This window comes from Electrophorus electricus, chromosome 8, assembly GCF_013358815.1.
Source record: "Electrophorus electricus isolate fEleEle1 chromosome 8, fEleEle1.pri, whole genome shotgun sequence".
NCBI lineage: Eukaryota > Metazoa > Chordata > Actinopteri > Gymnotiformes > Gymnotidae > Electrophorus > Electrophorus electricus.
Window position 1 is genome coordinate 17,085,493 of NC_049542.1, and position 23,888 is coordinate 17,109,380.

General features: G+C 44.3%; 3 protein-coding genes across 3 annotated transcripts in view; 1 reads left to right on the top strand and 2 right to left on the bottom strand.

Annotated features, from left to right (window-relative positions):
• Positions 1-217: 217 nt before the first annotated feature.
• Positions 218-4,898, bottom strand: LOC113586979 (alanine and arginine-rich domain-containing protein-like). The gene is made up of 2 exons (XM_027025439.2): positions 4,489-4,898; positions 218-1,513 (listed from the first exon to the last, which is right to left on the bottom strand). The coding sequence occupies exons 1-2, from the start codon at positions 4,654-4,656 to the stop codon at positions 1,214-1,216; spliced, it is 468 nt and encodes a 155-aa protein (XP_026881240.2). The 5' UTR covers positions 4,657-4,898; the 3' UTR covers positions 218-1,213.
• A 1,548-nt stretch (positions 4,899-6,446) lies between these two features.
• On the bottom strand, positions 6,447-7,915 carry utp23 (UTP23 small subunit processome component). The gene is made up of 3 exons (XM_027025442.2): positions 7,502-7,915; positions 7,127-7,301; positions 6,447-6,979 (listed from the first exon to the last, which is right to left on the bottom strand). Exons 1-3 carry the CDS (start codon positions 7,687-7,689, stop codon positions 6,578-6,580), a joined length of 765 nt encoding a protein of 254 aa, XP_026881243.2. The 5' UTR covers positions 7,690-7,915; the 3' UTR covers positions 6,447-6,577.
• A 246-nt stretch (positions 7,916-8,161) lies between these two features.
• Positions 8,162-23,888, top strand: part of LOC113586992 (eukaryotic translation initiation factor 3 subunit H-like) — a 29,720-nt gene continuing 13,993 nt past the window's right edge. Inside the window, exons 1-2 of the mRNA XM_027025456.2 lie at positions 8,162-8,241; positions 16,993-17,149. Coding sequence (XP_026881257.1) covers positions 17,129-17,149 — 21 coding nt within the window. The 5' untranslated portion in view covers positions 8,162-8,241; positions 16,993-17,128. The remainder of the gene's footprint in view (positions 8,242-16,992; positions 17,150-23,888) is intronic.

Consider the following 23,888-nt stretch of genomic DNA (forward strand, 5'->3'; position numbering starts at 1 on the left):
TGTTAAACAGAATGAATACTATTTGTGCGTTTTCCATATAGTCTGAATGCTGTTATTCCGTAGTTCTACATGAATTTAAGAACACTATTCAGTGGGGCTCAGAGGAGGATGGGCTCCCTTTATGAGACTAGTTCCTCTCTAGGCTTCTTCTAGAGTTTTTCCTTGCTATTGTCACTCTGTGACTATATCTGTTGGTAATAATGTTATACTCATACAGTTGAATTGAACTGAATTTATTTATACGCTGTGCAGTAGAGCTGGAAATTCAGTGCCATGCATATAAACACTCTCTGATTACTTTTCAATAAATACATTTGCTTTGATTTGTCATTCTTAAGTTTGTTTGTGTTACAAGTAATTGTCTAGATGGAAAGATTATGAAAACATAATTATAATACTACAAAAAACCTTTAGAGTGATTATTGTTGCAGGATTAAAATGTTTGATTCTGGTGTTATTTTAATCTATGATCAACAGGACTGATTAGTCAATGAATGCTGGTGACAGCTTTAAGTACAATTAACAGCTCCACCAAACCCTCAGTCACCATCCAATGTTGATTGCAGAGACTGCAGCGATTCAGTCTGAGTCGCTGTCATAAAGATCACTGATGCACTGACTGAGGCATTCATTTGATAAAGACCTTTGCTATAGTTCAACATGGTGCAGCGTTGTTAATTGCTAAGGCAGTGTATTCCTTTATCGGTGAAGGGCAAATGTAATCGCACATGCATTAAGAATTCTATGCAAATATAAACACAAATATAAAGACTAACACTATTGTGAAAGGCATAAGGCACATACTTTCAAATCTTTGTCCACACACACACACACACACACACACACACACACACACACACACACACACACACGCACGCACCTACAAAGTGCTTTATCAAAACAAAGTTTGTCAGTGGCATACAATTTAGTTACACAATAGAGAACCGCAGCCAATGTCAAGAGACCTTGTCAAAGTGAAACTGAGATCAGTGACAATATTCAGAGCTCACAACAAAAGCTACTCCAACCTACCGCTTATGAATAGTGCCTACAAAAGCAGTCACATGTGTTTCCAGAATGCTTCCCTTATACTAACCATACATAATGCACTGTGGTTATGGTAGGGTGCAGGCAGTGATACTTTGATAACGTGCGGGCATCGGAGAATGTACTAAGTGAGCTCTCCATTCGTTTGGCTGGCCCTGCCACCTCGTTATGGCACTGAGCTGCGTCGGCTGAAGGCCCTCTTGGGCTGAAAGCTGAAGTGCAGTGCACTGATGTGGAATAGGGGGTAAACGGACGGGTACAAGCTGCTCTCTCCTGAGTAAGAGGATGAGCTGCTCCCTCCAGCCTCACTCCCCGAGTCCCAGCATGGTTCTTCCTCCTCTTCTGGTACTGCCTCTTCCTCTTCCTCCCCATTATCCAGGACATACTCCTGCTTCAGCTCTTGGATGCCTGCATGGAGGTCCATCAGCTGTCGGATAAGGACCTGGTCCTGAGAGCGCATCTCCATCTGCGAAAGCACGAGAGACACACCACACACCATCACTGTCTCACAACCATCTGTAAACTAAAATGCAGAAAACCATGTGAGATGATGTTTATTTGTTGCGATGTTTTGAAGTCACTGTCTGGGATTTCAGAACAACAGTGTAACTATACCACTACTGCAAGAATGGAAGCACTGACATCCCCTGAATGACATCTTTTTTTATGTTTGTCACATAATTAGGGAGTGAACAAATCTGAGACATGTGTATGTACTTTTCTGCTTTGCTTTGGGTGTGATGTTTTAATTTTACCTGCACACTGCAGCTAATAGATCAGGATTCTGGTGACTATCTTTAATTAAACTCTTTGTAGATTTGTATCTATAGGGTTTATATGAAAGTATTGCACAATGTCATCTTGTCTTCCAGGATCATCTTCTTAAAAAGACTGCAAATAGACAGTGTAATGAGAACCCATTAAAGACTATTGTTGACAGTTATTCACAGACTGTCAAAATATTTTCCTAAGGTTCAAAACAACCTAAGGTTCATAGACAACAACTTTTAAAAAGACAGACCTTGACATTATAGCATAATTGTATAATTATATTCTAGACGGAAGAGACATGCACACAATTCCACAGAAACATGACAGGCCAGGTCTGGGGTTAGGGCATCAGTACTGACTGGCTCTTCATTCAGCAGACTGGCTGTTGAAACTATTTCAGATTGACAGTGTTTCTTTCAGATGCAAATGCTCCCTTTGGCTTTATGAAGAGCTGGGGCAGTCTAATTGCCTTTATTGTAAGAAAATAATATCTCAAATTCCAGCACATTCAATGACCAACCCAATCCCAAGATGAGGAATGGCGTGAACAAAAATTGTTCCCGCCAAAACTCCTTTTTTTCCTCCTCTACCCCAATTACTTGGTTACAATCATGTTAGGATTTCATAGCAAACAGGAAAGCATGTAATAAAAGGGAAAGAACTTTCTTCTAAAGCTTGTTCGAGCTTGAGTACCTTTGGACATTCTAGAGAATAAGAACACTTCCCACATCTTGGCACTTGTCTCATCAGGTGTGTGTTTGTGGTGGTCCCTATGTAGGCTTAATTGAGATTCTTCCTCAGTTATTGCCGAAGCATTACTAATTTCTTATGGTGGTGAGCATAAAACAATGCTCAATCAGCCCTGTATTTTTCTTTTCCTGTTATGCAGACTTCTGAAAAACTGCCCAAGAGATTCTGATTGGAAGTGACAGGAATAAAAGGCAGGGGTCATTGCTTCCAGTTGAACCACATTTTGCATTCTGAGCTCTTGGATACCGTGGCAATACTACAAAAGTCTTACTCTAGAAAAGCACAAACCTGCGGTTTGTCTCATTAGAAATCCTTGTTCTCAGATGGACACATTGGCATATGCTGAGTGCTTAAGTAGGAAAATGACCATTTCTGTCCAGGGCCACTTCACCAAGCCTCAAATTTCTAACTGAACAGTTAGATCATATAACATTTGTTTGAATGTCTTTAATTCAGAGGGCATGTTAAATATTTGTTTGCAAGATACTTATACTTTCTCTAGTTATCTTTCTCTAGTTATCTTCAAAATGCATCTTCAGGCAATCTAATTTAGATATATAAACATGAAGGAACAAGGAACAAGAAGCTGTGTTGACCAGAGAAATAAAAACATAGTTGACAAAGAGCAGTGTGTAATAATGTTGCCTGTCCTGTGGGGTTAAATCCCTCGCATGGGCAAGTGCCCTATAGCACACCAGTAAGAGTCTTTGGACAAGACCCCTAACACTAGATTCATCTACCTCCGTCACACGATTGAAATTCTAAGTTTCTCTGGATAAGACTCACTGCCAAATGTGTGAAATACTGTATGCGTAAATACATTTTCAACAACATTTCAAATGATGTAAATAAAACAAATTAAACAAATTAAATGATTCTGTAATCAAACTTGTAGTTTGATTAATGTTGATTGACTAAAATCTTTTTAGTTACATCTGACATTCTAGTGTGAAATTACAGAAATGAATATGAACCAAGTTTGCCAGTCATAGTTGAGCTAAGTGAAAAAGACTTCTACACCTTTTTAAACTATTCCTCTCTTCACCTGCCCTGCATGTGGTGTTAAGGACATCTGATCCTCTTGTTTGTCATTTAATAACGAGGATGAAGAGTGAAGACGAAGGCTTTAAAGGCCAAGTGATAGATCTGTTGCTGACAATGGAGCATCTTTGTGCTTAACCCTTGTGGGTTGTGGGATTTTGTAATGGTGACCTTTGTGTGTCAGTGACAAGGGAGAGAAAACTCTACGTCCAACAGCATGTCTTTCTTCATCTTCCCCTTTTTTACTTTTGAAGTCGACATCTGAAACCCTTGTTTGCAAGGGCTAAGAGTGTGTGGTTGAGAGAGTGGCAAGTGCTATATCTGTTGCTGACAATGGGGATACTCTACTTTCAACCCATGGGAACATTGGGTGTGGGACATTGTATTGGTGACCTCTGCATGTCATGTGACAAAGGACAGTAACATTTTACTGTTTGGCAGTAAAATCTTCCACAAGCAGGATAACCACTGCTGTTCTTAGATTTCACTGGCCTTATGCTGGGGTTATAGTGTAACCACCCCCAATGTTCTGGAGCCTAGTTCTATAAATACTGTATGCTTATACTGTACACCCTCCTGTACACCTATACATTATGTTGAACTAATTAAATTATCTAAAGCTTTATCAGTCTGAAAACGGCAAAATTCCGATAGATAACATTGGAAACAACAGTGGATAAGACTAACACTAAATGTACATAAATGATAATCAGAAAAAACATAGTAAAAAAAATCCATAATATATGCCAAGGGCCAAAAATGTTTGCACAGCAGTGATCAGCATCTCTTATTCAGAACGGCAGAGTAAGAAAACGAAACGCAGAAACGCCTTCTGTTAAGTAAGGAAGAATCGTCTGAATGCTCCTAATGAGGTCTTACCAGCTCTCGCCGGAGCCAGGCCAAGGCGCTCTCGATATCCAGCCGGCCACTGTGGTGAGGACTCAGGCTCCCTACCCTGCACACCTCCTCTGCCGCCGGCCGATCTCTGTCATCGAAGGTGGCTTCCTTACATGAGAAGTCTCTCAGTCTGGTCAAAACCACTTCCATTATTTTAGGGATAACTTCTATAGAAAAGGATCTTGGCTATTGTTATCTAAGCAGCAAAAAGAATAGCTTTGTTTTTGTCTATTTTTTTAGCACTCTGCCAGCTTTGCCACCCTACTACTGAACTCTAACTGGTCAGCACTTGGATGAGTACTGTTGAGAACCCCTTCGCCTCCCGCAATGTATTACAAGTTACCAGTAATATGTTTGTGTGTGAGCATGACGCAGAAAGAGGGATGTTGGCTCTATTGTGAGACCCAATGACGTTCATGTTTACCATATAGCTTGTCTTATTCACACACCCACAGAGACTTAGAAAAGAGACACCCACCCACTTACCCACACAGCCATGCAGTTCCCCCCACCCACTTACTAGCACAGGCACGCATGCCACACGTACACACACACACACACACACACACACTGTTTATTCCCTTGATGAGAACATGTGGACATGGAGTTACCATGGTTATCTGCACAGTGCTGCTCAAGACAACTGGGTAAGTCTATGGAATGTCCTTGGCAGAGGCTAAAGACACAGCAAGTAACAAAAGATGGAAGATGGAGTAGGACATCTGAGTCGTTGTACCCCCCCCACCCACGCACACACACTTCTGCACAATGTTTAGAATCTGGATACAGGGTAGATTTCATATAAAAGAGCTTCATATAAAATAAAGGCAAAGCATGAAACCAATGCTGCTTCAAGTTCATCTTGATTAATCTGATTCTTTTTATTGGCTTGTATATATAGCCATTTAACACAATCTGTTTATCATGCGTATCTTGTAATCACATGCTGTACAAAGTGTACCTTCAGCTTGAATAAATGAATGAGACCACATCTGTCTTGCTCACTCAAATAAATAACACATTATAACAAAAATAGCCTGGGTACAATTTGGGCTGTTTAAACCTGAATTATTCAAACACGTATATCAATTCTACAAAGGGCTTGAATCCTATCTGACACAACAGAAGTGCACATGCTGAATGAGTCCAAGGCTGACTGCAAGCAGTCTGGCAAGGCCACAGTGAACAGTGGGCCTGTGGCTCCCTCAAAAGACTCAGGCCACTGGCAAGAACTGAAAGCAACTCTGCATGCTGTCTGGGTTATTCATGTCTGACCACACTTGACAGAAAAAGTTGGCCAAATTATAATGTGTAGCACGCTCCATTCATCTCTCTCCATTACATCTATCTGAACAAACTGAGAATATGGTAATCATTGCAGATTTGTGTTAAGTATGATATTATTTGTTCAAAAGCTTGATTCTGTAAAGTATGAGTGTGATCAAACTGGCTTTATTGTTCTTAATCGTCTTACAGTTCTGCAAAACATTTCAATAAAAGGCTCAAAAGAGCAACTGCAGTTATCTGCATTCAAATTGCATAGCCTGTTAGTGATTACCATAATGTAACACAAATATACAGGACGTTTTACCTCCCCCTTGTGGTAGGTAGGGAACATTTGAATTTTAAGGAGCTGGCCAGTGCAAAGCAACTCATACTTGCCATTTGTAAACATTTTTGCATACAGGCAGACCACACATGGATAGGCTGAGACTAGCTGATAGGTGATAGACAGGCTGGTTTGAAGTTAAATTAACAGTAATAACCTTTTTAATCAGCTGCAAGTTAGCAGCTCCACACTGGCCAAGTGTATATATATGGTAAGTAAACCTGCATCACTCTTGAAGACATTTTCAACATTCCATAGCTAATATATATATCGAAATATATCTATTGAAATTGTTGCACTCACTTTATGAAGACATAACTAGAACTGACAACTGTTATTATAACATCAAACCTTTAACAAATGACTTCATAGAAAAATTGGCAGCTTCTAAATAAATTGGGTTTTTATAAACCATGTCTAAACGTCAAAGCTTTTGCATGGGGTTCATGAGAAGAACATGGGTCATGAGGGAGCACTGCCGGTGTCTGGGTTCGCACCGACGTTCAGACCAACAGGCCTATGCCTCCTGTGCCTGCTCCTCTTCTTTTTCTCTCCGTCTGCCTTCTTGGGCTGTTGTGGCATTCGCTGCTTCTTCTTTTTCAGGCAGCTTAGAGGATTTGGGTTGCCACGTTTTCTCTTGCGCTTTTTGCCCTGCCCCTCCTCCCTCACCTTGCTGAGGCCCTGCTCGGCTTTCAGGGTCTGGATGCTCTGCTGCTGAGTGGAGCTCACCAGTTCACCCAGCTGTACTGCTTCCACGTGCTTGAGCGAGCATGCTGAGGGCTTGTCCAACACCATGGTGTTGAGGATAATATAGAGCAGAGGAACACCAGGGATCTCCATTAGAGCTGCTGTCAACTCTCTGTCCTAAAAGTTGGACATTAGAAAATACAGTCCTTAACATTCACATATGCTACTTTTGTACAATTCATATCTCTGGATTTCTTATAACAGGAATGTCAGCTGCATGAATTTAACTCCTTTTGGTAATATTTGAAAACAAGCTGTGATTACTTGTGTTGCAACAAAGTAGTGATGGGGATTTGTGTCTCCGAGCAATGACAATAAGCACTGAGATGCTGGCACCGGCTCCTTGGCATGTTTACATTTCCGTATCTGAAATCGTTGCAAGATCAGCTTTGCCCCGTATAACTCTTTTGAAAGAGTCTCCAGTTCATTCAGAGCGCATCTAGAGAGAGAGAGAGAGAGAGAGAGAGAGAGAGAGAGAGAGAGAGAGAGAGAGAGAGAGAGAGAGAGAGAGAGAGAGAGAGAGAGAGAGAGAGAGAGAGAGAGAGAGAGAGAGAGAGAGAGAGAGAGAGAGAGAGAGAGCTCATAGCTGGAACTAAAACAAATACGACAAGAAAAACATATGCACCGTTACTGACTTACTTTGTGGAACAAAGCTGAACCTCTCCCATAAAATACTTGGGCATTTGCTCTTTGATTTGGATCTTATTTTTCAACGCTGCCTGGCAGAATGTTCCATCGACCAGTATTTGAAATGGTTCCCGAAAACCAAAATTATACTTATAAAAACTGATCGTTTTCTTTGCGAGTTTTTGGCGTTTTATCTTCATTTCAACTTAAGGTAGAGCTAGTTGGCTAACCTAGCTATCTGTCTATTGGATTGCTCAAATTTGTAAACTCTAGCGACCAATCTGTTATTATTCTTAGCTGTCCAGCAACTTGGGAGACAGAACTGACCAAAATAGTGCTGTTAAATTAACTTTAGAATTGTCGTTAGATATCAAACATAGAATTCTAGGATAGCTAGCTATGTAGCTACCTACTTCTCTTAAAGCTGAAAACAAGCATGGTACTTCCGGAGTTACGATCAAATTTGCCCGTATGGAAACATGGGCCGTTAAATATAGAAAATACCACAACAACGTGTAAAATAGTATCAAGTTCTAAATGTTATATTGTCGTATAAAACAATTTGTATTAAACTTTATTTGTAACTAGCGCAGACGTTTAGCATTTAGCATCCAGCATTTGGGAACGATTAAGCGTAACACAGTTTTCTCCAGTCATATTACAAAACCGTACAAAACCGGAAGTCATCCGTTCGCTGGTGTTTCTGTTTCGTGAGTTTGTGAGAATGGTATGTCGTAGAGACATAAAAAAAGGTTAGTTGAGCCGACTTTGAATAAGGTAACAGGCACCATACTGATACGGTTAAAAATAAATATACTGTATAGTTCACTGCCAACTACAATGAGGTGCAAATGAAAAACGACTTGATGCCTCAGGGTACTCGCACGGTTCCCAGTTACTGTATGTTTACTTAGTCCATCCTATGGTCGACTAAAGGTCTTGGTAGCAGTTGGACAGTCTAACATATAAACCCACAATTTTCACGGTTGACAGCTAGCTAGCTAAATGCATTTCTGATATTCGGTCATCCATGACTTCTGTCAGTACAGATGCTGCATGTCTGGGATGTTTCTTTATTTTTGCTTCATTGTCATTCATAAGATAATATTTAGACAGCATGTTTCAAGAGTTTGAAGGACCTGACACATCAAGTCTGTGTTCCTGAGGTAATCCTAGCTATGCCTCCACTGGCTGCCAGTGACTAGTTCACCAAAGAGCTGCCATTATTGCACTTTGTTTATTATCCAGACGTGGCTCATAGGAGACACAGTGGCATGGCCCAGGTTTGGCTAGTGGCATATCTGTCTCTGGTGCAGTATGGTTGTGGTTGTGCCTGGTACTGGGGCAAGAGAGAGAGAGATACCTTCTCTGTGACTCACCCCTACTGAGGCTGGCAGTTCCTTTCTTATGCTGCCGCCCTCACACGTACCTCCTGTCCCCATCAGTGGCAGCCAGCCATGTGCGATCCTGGGGTCCTGCCCCTCCACATGTGCTTGGACAGTGGTCAACAATAATAGTGCTGAAGCACCACCCCTGGCAGAGATTCAGCATTCTGGCCTGCGGACTCCGGGTGTGCTCACACAAGCTTCCCAGGTGGTGGGGACGTAGTAGCTTATTGCTACTGATTTTTAAATTGTTTGACTAATTAGTTATATCAGTGTTTCATACATGTTGCTTATCACACCGCTTTTTGTGTAAATGGCCATTGGCCATGAGTTTAGCTCTGTGATATCTTGCATAGTCTCTGTCTCTGAATCCTTTGTAATAGGTTGCAAATTAACAAAATATGGACACTTTAGTTATATGTAAGCATGTTCCGTATGGAGCAATTCATATAGGACTAGGGAAGAGAAGGTGAATGCCGGCAAGCCAGGTTAAAACCTCAGCATAAAAGGTCTGGTAGCAGAAAACTGGACAAAAAGTGAAAATAAAAACATTACACCAATGTTTAAAGATTTCTATACTATGTAAATGGTAAGCACATAATCCTGGACATCAGTGTGAGGCCAGCACCATGCTCTTATTTTTCCTCATTAGCATTTGTAGATGGAATGCCCCTATAAGATGTTCTCACTGCAATGCTTTGGCCTTTAGTGGCAAAGCTCACTTAAAGCTTTATGCTCACAGGTACTTTCTGTTTGTTTCATTTCCCATTCAACGTATTGCATTTTGTTTCCAGGACATTGCCTAAGAAAAGCTGCAGGCTATGCTGTCATTGCATAGCTCATTGATTTCCTATGGCTGCTTGCTTTCAGCCCTCAATGATAGGCATGCCCCCGTGAGACTCAGCCTGGAGCTGTTTGGATGGATGTCTTGCCGTGCTTTTCCCCTTCTACACCACTTCAAGCAGCACATCTTTAGCCCAATGCACTTTCTTTTATGTCCATAAAGTGTTGCACTTTTGAGTTCTGACTCGCTTGTTTGCTGCTATAACATGTTACTTGTTTGTACTTGGTACAAAGTATGTAGCCACTGCACCATATGTGTGACAGCATTGAAGTCAACAGCTAAAACCGATGCTCCTTAGTGGTCTTCACCGATATGCTGTGTGAGAAATTCCTACACACATAGGAAGGTTTCTTTTTCTGATTTGTTTGCACAGGCATTGAAAGTAACAGAGCACAGAATAATAATTTTCCACCTTTCTGACATGATTTGGCCCCAGTGCAGCATGACTACCAGTACTCAAGCACATTATCCAGAATTATGTCCCTGAGAGGGTTCTGCCATCAAAGGCTGTGGCAGAAATCTGATGAGGGTGGAGAGCGAGGGCATGGTGCCACTCAGATAGAGGATGATGCAGGACATCTAGGCGTGTAGGTCTGGGGCTCCATGGGTGGGGACCATAGTCACTGACTTATTGTGGCTTCTAGCACAATTGTCTGGTGAGGTAGAGAGGAAGAAGAGGCTGTGAATCAGGGGAGGGAGGGAGGGAGAGAGAGAGGGGGTGAAGTTTGGCTAGGGAGAATCTCTGGCACTCTCAGACTTGTCCTAGGCATACTGGCATTTATCTCCTGTGTTTGTTTGGACTTGAGCTGAAATGGGTGGAGCTTGGGGTTGAGTGGGTGGGACCCATCAAAACCTGCCAGACTCATGCCCTTATTTCACTCCCCGGGCTTCTTGACATGGGAGTTGCTGTTCTCCGCCAAGGTTCTGAATTCCCAGTGATGACCCCTGTCCGTGGTCCTGATGTAGAGTAATGTGGTGTTGGCGGCAGGGCAGGCACAGTCATTTGCAATCCGTGCCAGCCGGCATCACACTCTGTTAGCTGGATCCTGGAGAATGTCAAAGAGAGGCATATTTTTCTTGGATAAGTTCTGTGACAATGTTGATAAAACTCTTCTTAGGGGCAGAGTTTGAGGAATTGCTCACACTGACAGGCTATTGTTTGAGCAGTAAATGCTTTTGAAAGAGCAAAAAGATTGCTTGACTGCAAGCATTAAAATGTACAAGTTGTTTACAGTGTGTAAAGAACATCAATCAGCAGTCAGAACTCGTATCTTTCAGGGGTGATACAAGTATCGATTTCATTACTCTTTGGCCCAGTCTTCACTCCCTGAAGTGCAGAGAGAGAACACTGCTATGCATGTGGTCTCCACTACTGAATAATGGCCTCCACCTTTGTGGTGTGGGATACCGGTGCCTTCCTCTGTTGCACGTAAAGCCTGTTACTATACCTTGCATTGCTGCTCCATGTACAGAGTTCGATCTCCAAGGTCCGGCACATGACACCGATATACCAGCACATCCCATCCAAAGCAGGCAGCTTGGAAGCATCCCATCAAGGATGTCCAACTGGCCAAGCATCTCCCAGCAGTGGAGGGAGCCTGCACCTGTAGAGCAGCACTTTAGCTGGCGGCCACACAGACTGTGGGTGCTGAAACCCACCGGCTTGCCCTTTCTTTCACCATTTGTTCTGTGTTACAAATACTAATTAGTATAAATACTAAATTATTAAGCTTTTATTGATTATGATACATAAGTTTATCGATTTAGGCACGGAAGCGATCCTATCTGAATTTCAGACAGTTGCACTATGCCTCCACATTTTGCCAGGTAACCCACGTGAGGGCTGAGCAACTTTGCCTGGCACACCCCAGCAGCCCTTTTCATAGTCCGCGTTAGCACCCCCCGATAGTGGGGTGTCTTAATCACGTGAGCATGCCGTGCAGCTGTTCCTGCAGCTGATGCCTCCACAGATGGGCTCTCACCTTGCTGTCTCTGAGTATTTGCTTCCCTCAGCGATTAGCTCCTGTTTTATTAAGGGCTGCTGGCAGTAACGCAACAGGGGTGACACCTGCCTCTGTTGACCCTTAGAAAAGGCTGACCTTGTCTGTGAGGTAATGGAAGTTTGAAATTGAGGTGCTGCAATAATCTCCGCATGCAAGGATATTGATTGGTGGGTTTGATTTGGCTGGTCAGGCTCATACTTGAACACAGTCTGCTTTAGCACTGCACACTCTTAATAAAGTAATGAAGACAATTAAAGGAGATTTATGGGAGACTCTGATCTGTAGTAATTTCGCTGCTTGGCTCCTCAGTGTATCTGATTGATAAAGACAGTGCTCCTCTTTAAAGATGTGCCAGCATTTTTTTAATGACTACAAATAACCTCAACGTTTAAAGCATATGGATTAGCTGGTAGGTGTGCAGCTTAAAAAGAGAGCTCTACAAATCCTTGCCAGTGTACATGTTCCTTTCTTTTTCCTTTACTTTTCTATGAGAAACTTGGTAACTTTCTGACCCTTCAGGTAACAAGCAGTCAAATGCCGAGCCAGTCCCCATGATGTCTGTGTGTTATGCCATCCTCTTCAGCAGCAGTGAGGCAGTATTTCTAGCAGATCTGAATGCACTTCTGAATGCACTATCTGTGTGCTGATACCCTTAGGACTTAAGTCTCATTCATTTTGGGTAGTGGATCCATTTCCTTCATTCGTTTGTTTAGCATTTTGTTCTTTTTTGTGCTACTGTCTCAGAAGCTGGAGTGAGCTGCAGTGTGTTGTCTGCTAGGTTTCATGTTGTCTCCAGTACAAGCCTTGTGTTTAAACAGCCTTTTTGAGAATAGTAATTTTGTTAAGCACAGGCATGGGGTTGCAACAGCTAGACATATTTTTGATGGACTGACTGTACTTTGTTTTCAGTTAAGAGTCTATCATATTAGCAGCAGCCATCTGATTTCCTTGTTCCCCCTTGAATTATTTGAATGCTGTTATCTGACTTAAGGCACGGGCCAACAGAATACTTTATGTGATTTGTTTAAAATTGACAGGCTTGAACTTCTACAGCCCATGGCCAGCAGGGGGCAGAGTTGATCCACTGAAAGCACGTGTGTATTTAAGCTTCAGCCACATATTACAGTAGGATTAGATGTCAAGATGGCTGAAACATGCTACCCCATGAGAACCGTTATAATGCTACTATTCTTGATACTTCAGCAGCATCAGTAATGAATGCCTTTTTGGGTCCTGGGCCTTTCTTCTTGGAGGTCAGAAACATCTCTCCAAATGGTCAAAGAGATTAGGATTGGCTGGGAAAGCATGAGAGGAAAGTATAGAGAGATGTGGGTGTCAGGATGAAGATGCTAAGTGATTAGCTATTTGGCAGAGAGGAATAGGCTAAGACATGTGGAGGGTGGTCACTCATTAAGGAGCCAGCTGTTTGTGTTTTTCTCTTTTCCTCTAGAGATAGTGTGTTAAATGCACCAGAGGCCTATACTGATCATCTGAAAAGAGAGGCTCTGTATCTTCTGGGTCATTGCGATGTTCAATAGCACAGTTTAATTTTCCCCTTGATTAAGTATCATTGTGATTAGCTGCTAATCGTTCTCCCCCATGAGTTCATGCCAAATCTTTTTTGTATCCATTAATTAAATATGATTGCAAATTTTATACAAAGTGACAAATCGATCATAATAAGCATCTGCTTGTTTTTAAACCTTTGGGCTCAGCAGACGCTGTGTTCTTGGCCTGGGTTAGGGCCAGAAGGCCTTAATGGTGGAGCTCCTACATGCATCCTGAACACATCAACAGGGCTGAGTCCAGCTCCGATAACGACTTCCACCCTGGCACTCCACCCTGCCATGTGGCCATCAAGCCGGTGGCTGTGGGAAGCTGCAGGAGCGAGAGCACATCTGAGAGTGCTCCCTGAGAGAGTGTCGGGGCAGGAAATGAAGTGGGAGAGAGGTGAGCAGCGACCTTGAGTGCCCTCTGGCAGTGGGTGCTGAGTGGCAAGGGCTAGTACCTGAAGTGGCCTCCTCTGATCTTCTGCGTGGCCTCCTCTGATCTTCAGAGCAACCTTCTCTGATCCTGCCACTGAACAGCCCTTAATGTAGTGCCTTGCCAGGTCTAGCATGTGATGAAGGAGGAATCAAAATCTTTTAGGTCAATGCAGCCAAAGTCGTAGCTTCATACAGCCCCTCTGACTTCCTTGAAATAATTTTTAATGATTTTAATTTCTAAGTTTAGCTTTTCAGTTCAAATGTACATATTTTCTTTAATGATAACTTTCACTAGTTCTATAAAAAGTTCATAGTAAACCCATGTGGTTGTTGCAGTCAGGGAACAGACTGATAAGGACAGGTTTGTTTCCCTATGCGAGCAACTGTTCAGTGCCGAGACACCCCCTTCCCTTGTGGGTGGGGAAGGTTTAGTGTGCCTGATGGAGGCCCCAGAACTCCACTCTTCCTCTCTTCTCATGGCAACCTGTGACCAACCAGCTCTGTCACAGCCCTGCTTCACCCCTGATTGGAGGCTGGACTCTGTTACAGCCGTTCTCCACCCTTGGCTGCAGGGGCTGAAGTTTGTCATGGCCCTGCTCCACTCTCTGCTGGGGGGCTGGACTTTGTCATGGCCGTGCTCTGCCCTCTGTCGGGGGGCTGGACATCTGCGAAGGTCTGGGCAGTTTTAGATATGCCTCATTCTACTGATGTGGCTGCAGGGCTAAGGCTGGCTTCTAGGTGTTGTGTCTCATGTCTCTAGCCTGCATATGATTGTGATTTGCTTGAACCCAGGGGTGAGCAGCATCAGTATTTCGGTTTGAAGTAAGCATGGATGCATCTGTCGCAAGAGACAATGACTGCCTGTGCAAGTACACCCGTCATTGCTGATGCCACAGGCATGGCAAAACTCTCAGCTCTCAAAGAATTCTTTTAAACATATTGCAGCATTGCCCTTCAGACTTTGCTAATCCGCCTGCATGAGTTAGACGGTGCCATTCTGGTATGATGTTGTCGCCATTGTTGTTGTCATCGGTATTGTTGTTGGTGTTTGTTATAACTGCTTGCCCAGAGCCCAGGACAAGCTCTTGGTCTTGTGCTATGCTCTGCTGGACTCATTTTGAGATCTTGAGATTTTGTAATGTCAGCTTGCTGCTAATTGCCCATATAAACAGGTCTCTGGGGGACTGTGAACATGCCCTGTCCGCGTTGCTCAGCAGGGTGCTGTCACACGGTCAGGAACGCGGCCCTGCTCTGTTCTGCTTTCCAGTCACATTCTCTACACTGTGGTGCATGTGAATTCAGGCCACCAGTCACAGCAGACCTGGGAGAGAGCCCCCAGTCTCAGCCATTCATTTAGAGTTATGGCAAGATTAAAAAAAAAAGTTTTATTGTTGTATGACATGATCTTTCTGGCCATCTGGCCAGTTTTTAATCACTGTTCAGTGTTCTTGCTCAGGTGGGGGTAGGAGGTAGATGTGCACTGGACACTTGGGCTTTGCCTGGAGCCAGTGCTGACCTCACCAAGGTACTGGAGCCTCAACCGAGGGCCCCTGGGCCAGTGTTGCCTGCTATCAGGGTCAACTCTACTTTCCTCAAGCCTCCAGGACAGCTGTGATCACAAGGATGGAGATGAGCTGGATTGGAGTTGAGCCTGCACTGCCATTTCTGGGTTTGAGCCCCTCAACCTGCCACAGTTATTTACTCTCTACAGGTCACACGCGCTGGAAGTGAGAAGTTAGTGGATGAATGAAATGGTATTTTCAAAGGCTAATAGGATGGATTCATCAGCTTACTGTGCCTTGCCAAGCTTTCCAGGAAGGGACAAAATGGACTAATTTGTCTTTATGGGTCTCTTGGCTCTGAGCAGCAGCCTCACCTGCTTGCCAGGTCAGCTGACGGAAGGCTTGCTGAAGTCTAATACGAGTGTAAAGTCCCGTTGCAGTCAGACATGTTTATGACTTTGCTGGCTGTTTTGTCAGAAACCTTGGAAGAGTGTGTTGTGTTGTGTTCCTAATGAGGGCCTTGGCACTATACTTTCATGCCTCTCCTCAGTGTGCTGAAGCCTCGGGTGCAGCACTATAGTCTGGGGTGTAGCGCTGTAGTGTGCAGTACTACTGACACACAGAGATTACTCTGTAGGCCTTTATCTGCGCCTAGGCCTCTTCATTAGCCTCCAAAATAGATGCAGTCCCACTAGTCCCGGAAATAGCACTTATTAGCGCTCAGCAATGTGGGGTGCTTTGTGAGAGTGATTCTCACAGGATCATGATTTAATCCCCTCCTCCGGCTGCGAGGAATTCTCTCCCTGCATTTCCTCCACCTTTGGGAAAGAGCCGGCTGCAACTGGCACTTTGCCTGTCTGGCCTGATCCAGCCGCTTGATCTGGGAAGAGCCACGCTGCAATTCCAGCCCATAGTTCATCACTGCAGCCGGGCCTAGATTTCTATAAGTGAACAATCACTGAATGCTGGAGATTGTTTGGTCTTGCCTTTTAGTCCTTTCAGTTCACCTTTCAGTTCACCTTTTTTAGTCCTTTCAGTTCACCTTTGAAGCTTTCTCCGGCAGAACCTGTGGCTCAAGCATCCATTGGTCTCTGAGAAATTGCCACTAAGAACAAGCTCAAGGTGAAGTGGCTGTTCCAGAATAATAAATGTGTGTGCTGTATTGATTTTCTTCATTCTTTTTAGCCCCAGTTTTCTCCCCATCCTGGTCAAGCCTTTGTAGGCCTAACCATGTGCCCATATCAAAGGTCTTTGCATCAGGATGCTTTGTGATATCTTTAACCATCTCCGGTTCCGCCCTAACAAAGCTCTTCTTAGCACACTGGCCCCTGTTTTTGTCTCATGATTTTTTTCCTTTATTTGTATTTTCACACTGACCTAAATGAGGTAGTATGTGCTGGTGGTGTTTGAGCAGAGCTCTCAGATGCGTGAGATCGATAGTGCTTTGTTGGCAGGATAGAAGCACTGCTCTGCTTTGCCAGAGATGAATTAGATTTCTGTATTAAAAAAGCAGCAGGGCTGTGTGTTCTGGCAGCTCACCAGCCGCCCCGCTCAGTGATCCCAGTGCGACAATTGACCTATTCCATCCCCTTGCTTCATTTAAGGGGTCACGGAGAGGACGGGAGGATGCAGCCACACTTCTTTGAAATGCACTGCCTCTCTGCTTCCACTCTTAATTACAGCCTTCTGAGAGTAGCATGGCACTTACTGCACAACACCCTCGCCTCTCCTGAAGAGTGCGTGTTTGTGTGCGTGCGTGCGTGTGTGTGTGTCTGTCCACATAGGTGGTGCTGAAGATCATTCAGCACTACTAGGAGGAGGGCCAGTGCAGTGAGGTTGTGCAGGGGGTCCTGTTGGGCCTGAGGGTGGAAGACTGGCTGGAGATCACCAACTGCTTCCCATTCCCCAAGCACACGGAGGATGATGCCGACTTGGACGAGGGTGAGTGATTAATGATGTTATTGAATATAGTGATAAATTATGCTTCTATCACTTTCTGTCACACACCACTACCACTTGACTGTTTTAGCTTAGTGTTTTAGCTTCACCCTTGTTTACCCATTTCCTTTGTACAAGCAGTCTATGGTTAGACAACACTGAATTATAGACTACACAAACATAACTTCACCAATTAATTAACATTTTAAAAAAAATGTCACAAACATTGATTTTCAGGCTGATTAAAAGAATACTGGACAGTCTGCCAATAATAATGGCAATAGTTCTCTGGCTGATATCTACTAAGCTTAAATTGTTGTAGTTGTGAGTACAAAAATGCTGGTTGGCATGAAAAGCATTAAACAGCTATTTAATAGCAGTATCTTCCTGTCTGATCCAGCCTGGGTTGGTCAAAACCAGCACTCTAACCAGCACTCAGAGGCCTGAAAACCCACCAAAATGCAGGCGCTTCAGATTTACTTACATGTACATATTAAATAGTTATATATCTGACATCAAGGACTTGGAACTTTACTCTGCTGTCTTTGCATGAGGCACAAGGATGGTTCAGTCCAGAAATGTTTTTTGTTAGATTTGCAGCAATAAGATGGTAAAAAAATCTGTTCACTTCTAAAAGGAAAACATATATAGTAGCCAGGTAAAAGCCCCGCTCATCAGGATGAGTCAGACTGACTGTGCCATTACTTGCTTCTTATACTGCATGAATGCTTTGCCTTAATTTGTTTGCATTTTAGACTTTGTAAATTATGAGCAGATTTGGAGATAGATGGAACCCTTATACCAAAATATGTATTAATGCACTGATTCTGTTTTAGATGGTTCGTTCGTTCATTGTTTCTTTCTTTCTTTCTTTCTTTCTTTCTTTCTTTCTTTCTTTCTTTCTTTCTTTCTTTCTTTCTTTCTTTTTGTTTAAAGACACACACGTACACAAACACAATCTTGTATGAGAAGCGGTAAGCAGTGAGTAAGTTACCGCATAGCAGAAGTGAACCCTGTACTCAGCTGAGGGAGTGAGAGCAGTAGCGAGAGGATGTGCGAGGCAGGGTAGGGCCAAGGGGGACTGAGAACCCTTGTAATCTGAGTATAGGGGCTGCAGCCTCCTAGAAGAAAGAAATACCCCCCCCCCACACACACACGTAACAGCCAAAGGAGGGCTGAAATGCCTTGCTATTCTTGTGATGGATTAGTTGTGAAAGGACTTCAAAGCCCTCAGGGCTTCCATGGAACTGGCAACAGAAAAAGAATGGGCTGTACCTGCAGACCTGCCTCTGTTTCAAGATATCTGCATGTGCATGTGCGTGCGCGCACACACACACACACACACACACACACACACACACACACACACACACACACACACACACACACAGACAGACAGACAGTCACCTGCCTGTGCCAAGAGCTTTGTCAGGAATTGAACTCTTTAAAATGTGTCCATCTTCAGTGAAATGTAGGTAATGGCTCATTAAACTTTAAGATACTGATAAAATGCAATGCAGTGGTACAAATTCAGGGCATTCACAGCAGTTTCTGGGTATTTAGCGCTTCAGACTGAGAGCATGTCAAGGATGTCAAGCTCTCTCTTGGCTGAAGAGCCTTCTCTTAATAAAGTGAATCCTTGACTAACAGGTGGAGCACAGAAGGCGCACCAGAGTGAGATGACCGCTGATTTAGATCCCAGCTGTCAGCACTTCCTCTGGTCCTTTACTGATGGTTTCACACAGGTGCTCCTGCAGTGCCACCACCCAACATTCAATTACTTAGCTAATTAACGAGTCCTTTATGATCAGGAGCATTTGCATTACAGCAGGGAAGCCCCCCCCACCCAAACTGTACAAGGCAGGGCAGAACGTGAGAAGCCCTACAGACATGATTTAGAGCAGCATGAGTGCTTTCAGCTCCGGCCTGTATGTTAAGGTAATTGCCTTCATTCTTGGCATGAAGGCTCGACATAATGTCACGCACACTCAGTTAGCACCTCAGCATATGCTCCCTATTCATTTGGCAGCCGTGAGAGTGCAGTGGAGATGTTGTGTCTGTGCAGTGTGATAGTGAAACATCTCGGGCAGCAGTGAGGATTCCAACGGCCATTTTGAAGCTCTGTACACTGAGCTACAGTCATTCTTGCCAAGAGTGAGACAGGAACTTCAACCTAAAGCATCACCCCAAAGCTGAAGCTGCTGCAGCTTCTTCTAGTCTGCTTCACCCTATTTCATCTTACTTTACCTTATTTCAGTCTTGCTTTATCCTTTTTTATTCTGATTTATTGTACTCCACTCTGCTTCACCCTGTTCCCAACTGCTTCACCTTTTTTTTTTTTAGGGTGAAGCAGCTTCTGCTAGCCTGCTTCACCTTATTCCAGCCTACTTTTCCCTATTTCAGTCTTGGTTTATCCTTTTGTAGTCTGATTCAGTCTATTCTAGACTGATTCAGCCTATTCCAGTCTGCTTTACCTCTGCATAAATTTATTGCATAATGCTTAACTGTTTTCGTCTGCTTCACCCTATTCCAGACTGCTTTGGCCTGTTTCTGGTTGCTTCAGCCTGTTTTCATAATACACAAGAATACTGATTGGCATTTGCTTAGTCCTGGAAACATGGAGTGAAGTGGAGCTCAGAGCAGTGGTGAAAACCTTGGCTGCACTCACTTTGTCCATCCTGTTTTAAGGTTTCCAGGTGTGCAGCCCTATGTTATACCACTCTGCTTGGCTTTGTCCATCCTTCCAGAGTTTACCGCCTGCCAGCACTTCAGTGATCACTAAAGGTGAAAAATGTCATTGTCAATAAGTGCGGCTAGTAAAAGGTGTGGTAAATTGTAGCGTAGCTCTGCCGCGGCCCTTAGCAGGGGCGCTGCTCCCACTGGCCTCCTTGTTTTATCGAACTCTGCCTCATCGTCTTGCCACCCGCCACATAGCATGGGCTCGCTCTAGGTGAGCGAGGGCCATGGCATGCTCTACTCTGCTCCGGTTTTATGGGCTGTGAATGTGTGGGTGTAGCCAGGGAACCAGAGAGCCAATCGGGCTGGAGAGAGCAAGATGGCAGGGGTGTTATTAAAACTATAATGGACACACAACTCCCAGAGGAGTAAGGGAGGAAGAGAGGGAGAACAGGGAAGGAGAATGGAGGGAGGTAAAGGAATGTCTCTCCGATGATGCTGTATATGCTTTAGAGGTGCATCAGAGTACCAAATAGCATGATAGGATATGTTATTAAACATTACTCACTTTTGATGAAAAACTTCTCAAAGACACACTTACCCAGCATTTAATTTGTAATTTATTCAGAATGCATTTGTATTTTTATTTACAAAATTAATTTATTTTAATGTAAGGCTAATATATAAGATATACATTGGAGTTTACATGATTGGATTAGATTTTTCTGTTTCAGTTGTTCTGATAGCCTGGTACTATCTGTCAGTAGGTTCTTGTGGTGTGTCTAGTTAGGATGGATAGCACTTACCTAAACAGTAAGTGTCCTCCAAGTGCACCAGCTGTGCTGCACAGCGGAGGCCGTCAGTGTGCAGTGTGTCTAGCTCCCATATCACCATATATGTGGCAGACACACCCCTCCTGCTCTACCTCAGTGTGTACATGGACCTGCCAGTGCATCAGTTAATGAAATGTTAATTAATGATGATGGTTAATGAAAACGCAGGGGTGCAGGGGGTCTTTCCTGGAGCTACTTCGTTAGCGCTGCAAATCTCTGACACTTACACCTTTGCTGCAGCTGTGGGAATGACGGAGCCTTATAACTATTTAAACAGCACTCATATGCCAAACTTCATGCCTTGAATGGTATAGGCTGCTAAATGTAAATTCGCTTATTAATGACCTGCACCCCTCCCCCCACCAGATGGTCATCTAATTTATTAGCGCATTATGGGAGCCCGTCACATCTTCTCCCATGCCCCGCCTTTTTGCCAAGAGGACGTTTTCGTTTCAGAGCAGCTGGTGACCCGCTATAACCGTGTCCCGCCTCCTGGTCATGCTCTGCCTCCTAGAGGTGTCGGCCTTGAGGGAGAAGTGGAGTCGGGGCAGTGGAGTCTGTTTATTTGACTTCAGAGGAGGAGTGGCCCACTGCAGCAGTTAGGCAGTGCTGTTAAGGGTCTTTAAGGGAGGCGACTGAGAAGCAGTTAACTGAGGGAAATGACCCTCTCCCAGATGCCTTCAAAAATGATCTTGTCTCAGCTGTAAAAATGTGTTAAATTGGTGAAAATCTAATACCTGCACATATTGCACCATATTGGTCTGAGACAGGAGGTATGCCAACACCCAGCCATCTGCAGCTCTGGCCCCTCTCACGCCAGCCCCTCTCACATGGATGCCTCTCACACGGGCCTCATTCATACCAGCCCCACTTACACCAGCCCCACTCACGCGGGGTCCTCTCACATGGCCCCTCTCATGCTGGCCCCACTCATGCCAGCCCCATGCATGCTGCCTGTTTACTGCACTGCTATGGCGAAATAAGGTCTGACCACTAAGTTGGGATCCATGCTTGGACCCAGCCAGCAGCTTCCAGCTGCTCATACCATATCTCACTCACACACTCTTACTCTGTCTCTCACTCTCTGTCATTCTCTCGCTCTCTCTCATCATTCCGCTCTTTCTTCCTTCCTCCCCGTTTCTTCTTGTATGCTTGTATGACCCCCCCCTCATGGCTCAATGCTGTCTGTTGGAAACAGGCGATGTGATGGGTGGTATTTGATAATCTGCCTATCTCTGGTCCCGAGCCCAGCTGTCACTGTGAGCAGGTGCGGCATGCACTGCCTGATCCAGGCGCCGTGCGTGGTCTGATCCGGTGTGGGGCCGAGAGGTTTGGCTTCCAAGGCATGCTGTGCTTCTGTGGGTGAAAACACAGTCTTCATCCTCCCCACAGCCATCTGGAGCAGGACACAGGAAAAGATCTCTACTGAGCTTTACCTTGTCTTCCGTGATGTGCTGGTGTACTTGTGCTTTCTATTCTTTTTACATGTGATACATCCCTGAATATCTGTAAGTGGTTTGTTGTTTGATGTCCATTTGAACCAATATTCATTACCCAGGTTACTGCAGAATTTGCCGTGAATGTGTTCCCTTTGCTTGTTGATACTGACCTGGTTTTGCTGTAGCAACCACCCTTGGGCAACACCTGTGTAGCATGGCTACATCACTTTGACACAGCAGTACCAGGGGTTGGAAGCTGGCCTGCCCCCACCCGCGTACCCGCCGTCGACCACTGGCTCCTCCATAGCGCCACCTCTCCCCAGTGGCACTGGCCTGGGTCTTTTCTATTATCTTGATTTAGCAGTGACGGTAATTACAGTGCACTCTGGAGCCCCAGACATAGGCAGTAGTGCAGTGCAGTAGTGCAGACGCAATGGAAAGCTTGCTCACTAGAACTTCATTAGGTGCTTTTGTAATAGGCTGTCGCTGGTACTTGCAAAATGGGGGAATGAATGAGGTGTGTGTTGTGAGGTGTGTGGTTTGGGGGCAGGGGCAGGGGCAGGGCAAATTTATTAATTGCTGGGATAGACAAACCTCATACACCAGGCTGTTAAGAACTGGACTATGAAGCATAACGCATCTTGAGATTGGATGCCACCATGCAGTTTCCCGTTTGTTTTAGAGGCTGTGCCAGAGAGAAAAAGGGAGATAATGGAGACATGAAAGAGGGCCGTCATATGGCCGAAGCACATGCTGTTTGCTATAATATAAGCAAGGTTAATGAGATATGTGGTATGTAGCATTAGTACTGCAGTCCTCCAATGGGTGGCAGTATGGGACCATGAGATTATGTAATATCAATCAAGAGAGGGAGAGAGAGTAATAAAAATGAGTGTGTGGTTTTCTGATAAACACATAAATATAAGTGCATGTGATTTAAAGATTGCAGCTTCCTGCTGTCGGAAATGAGCTGAGGCCCATATTTCCTCACAGAGAATTTGAGTATTCAATGCACAGGCTTAAATGATCTTCATGATTAGCATTGGCTGAGCTGAGGGTGTGCTGGGAATGGATAGTTCATTTAAGCTGTTTGTTAGTTTGTATTTGGCTGACAAGGAGAACATTACTTCTTCGCTACCGCTCAGGGGCGGACAGATTTGCAGGATGGTTTTGGATTCTTGCTGGAGAGAAAAACATATGAGGTGACGGTGTGACTGTGGCAGGGATGGGTGGGGGTGTCATGCTCTCTTTAGGGGGATGTCTGTGATGTACAGTGTGTACATTATGGACATAACTTGCCTCAGCTTGACAGATGGTAGGAGCTGCCACCTGATTTATGCCTCTTTCTGTCCCGAGGCCTGACTGCTCCTCTCTCGTCTTATTGATTATTTAAATGCTCTGATTGATCTTCCTGCTTGTAGTGACGGTTGCTACATGCTCTGCTTTTCTGAGCCCAGGCCCCATGTTTCCCATCAACCACCATCAGAATCCTCATGGACCGCATGACTAAGGAGGCCTCCAGGGACTCAGAGGTGGTCAGACCACCATGCATCAGTAAGTGTGGGCCGTGCTTGAAATGACGGTCGCTGTGCAGCACCTGCCATTAACCAGTGAGAAACGACTTCCACCACAGGCAAGAGGTGCCCAGGCCTCTCCTGTCTATCACAAAGAGCTGCCCTGAATCTTCTTCTTCTTCCCCAAGATACTGCTTACAGCTTTTGTTTGCATTACTTACTTTGTCATGGTGTTCCCTGCACCTGGTGTGTTAAACTGACGGCATCACACTCAGAGATG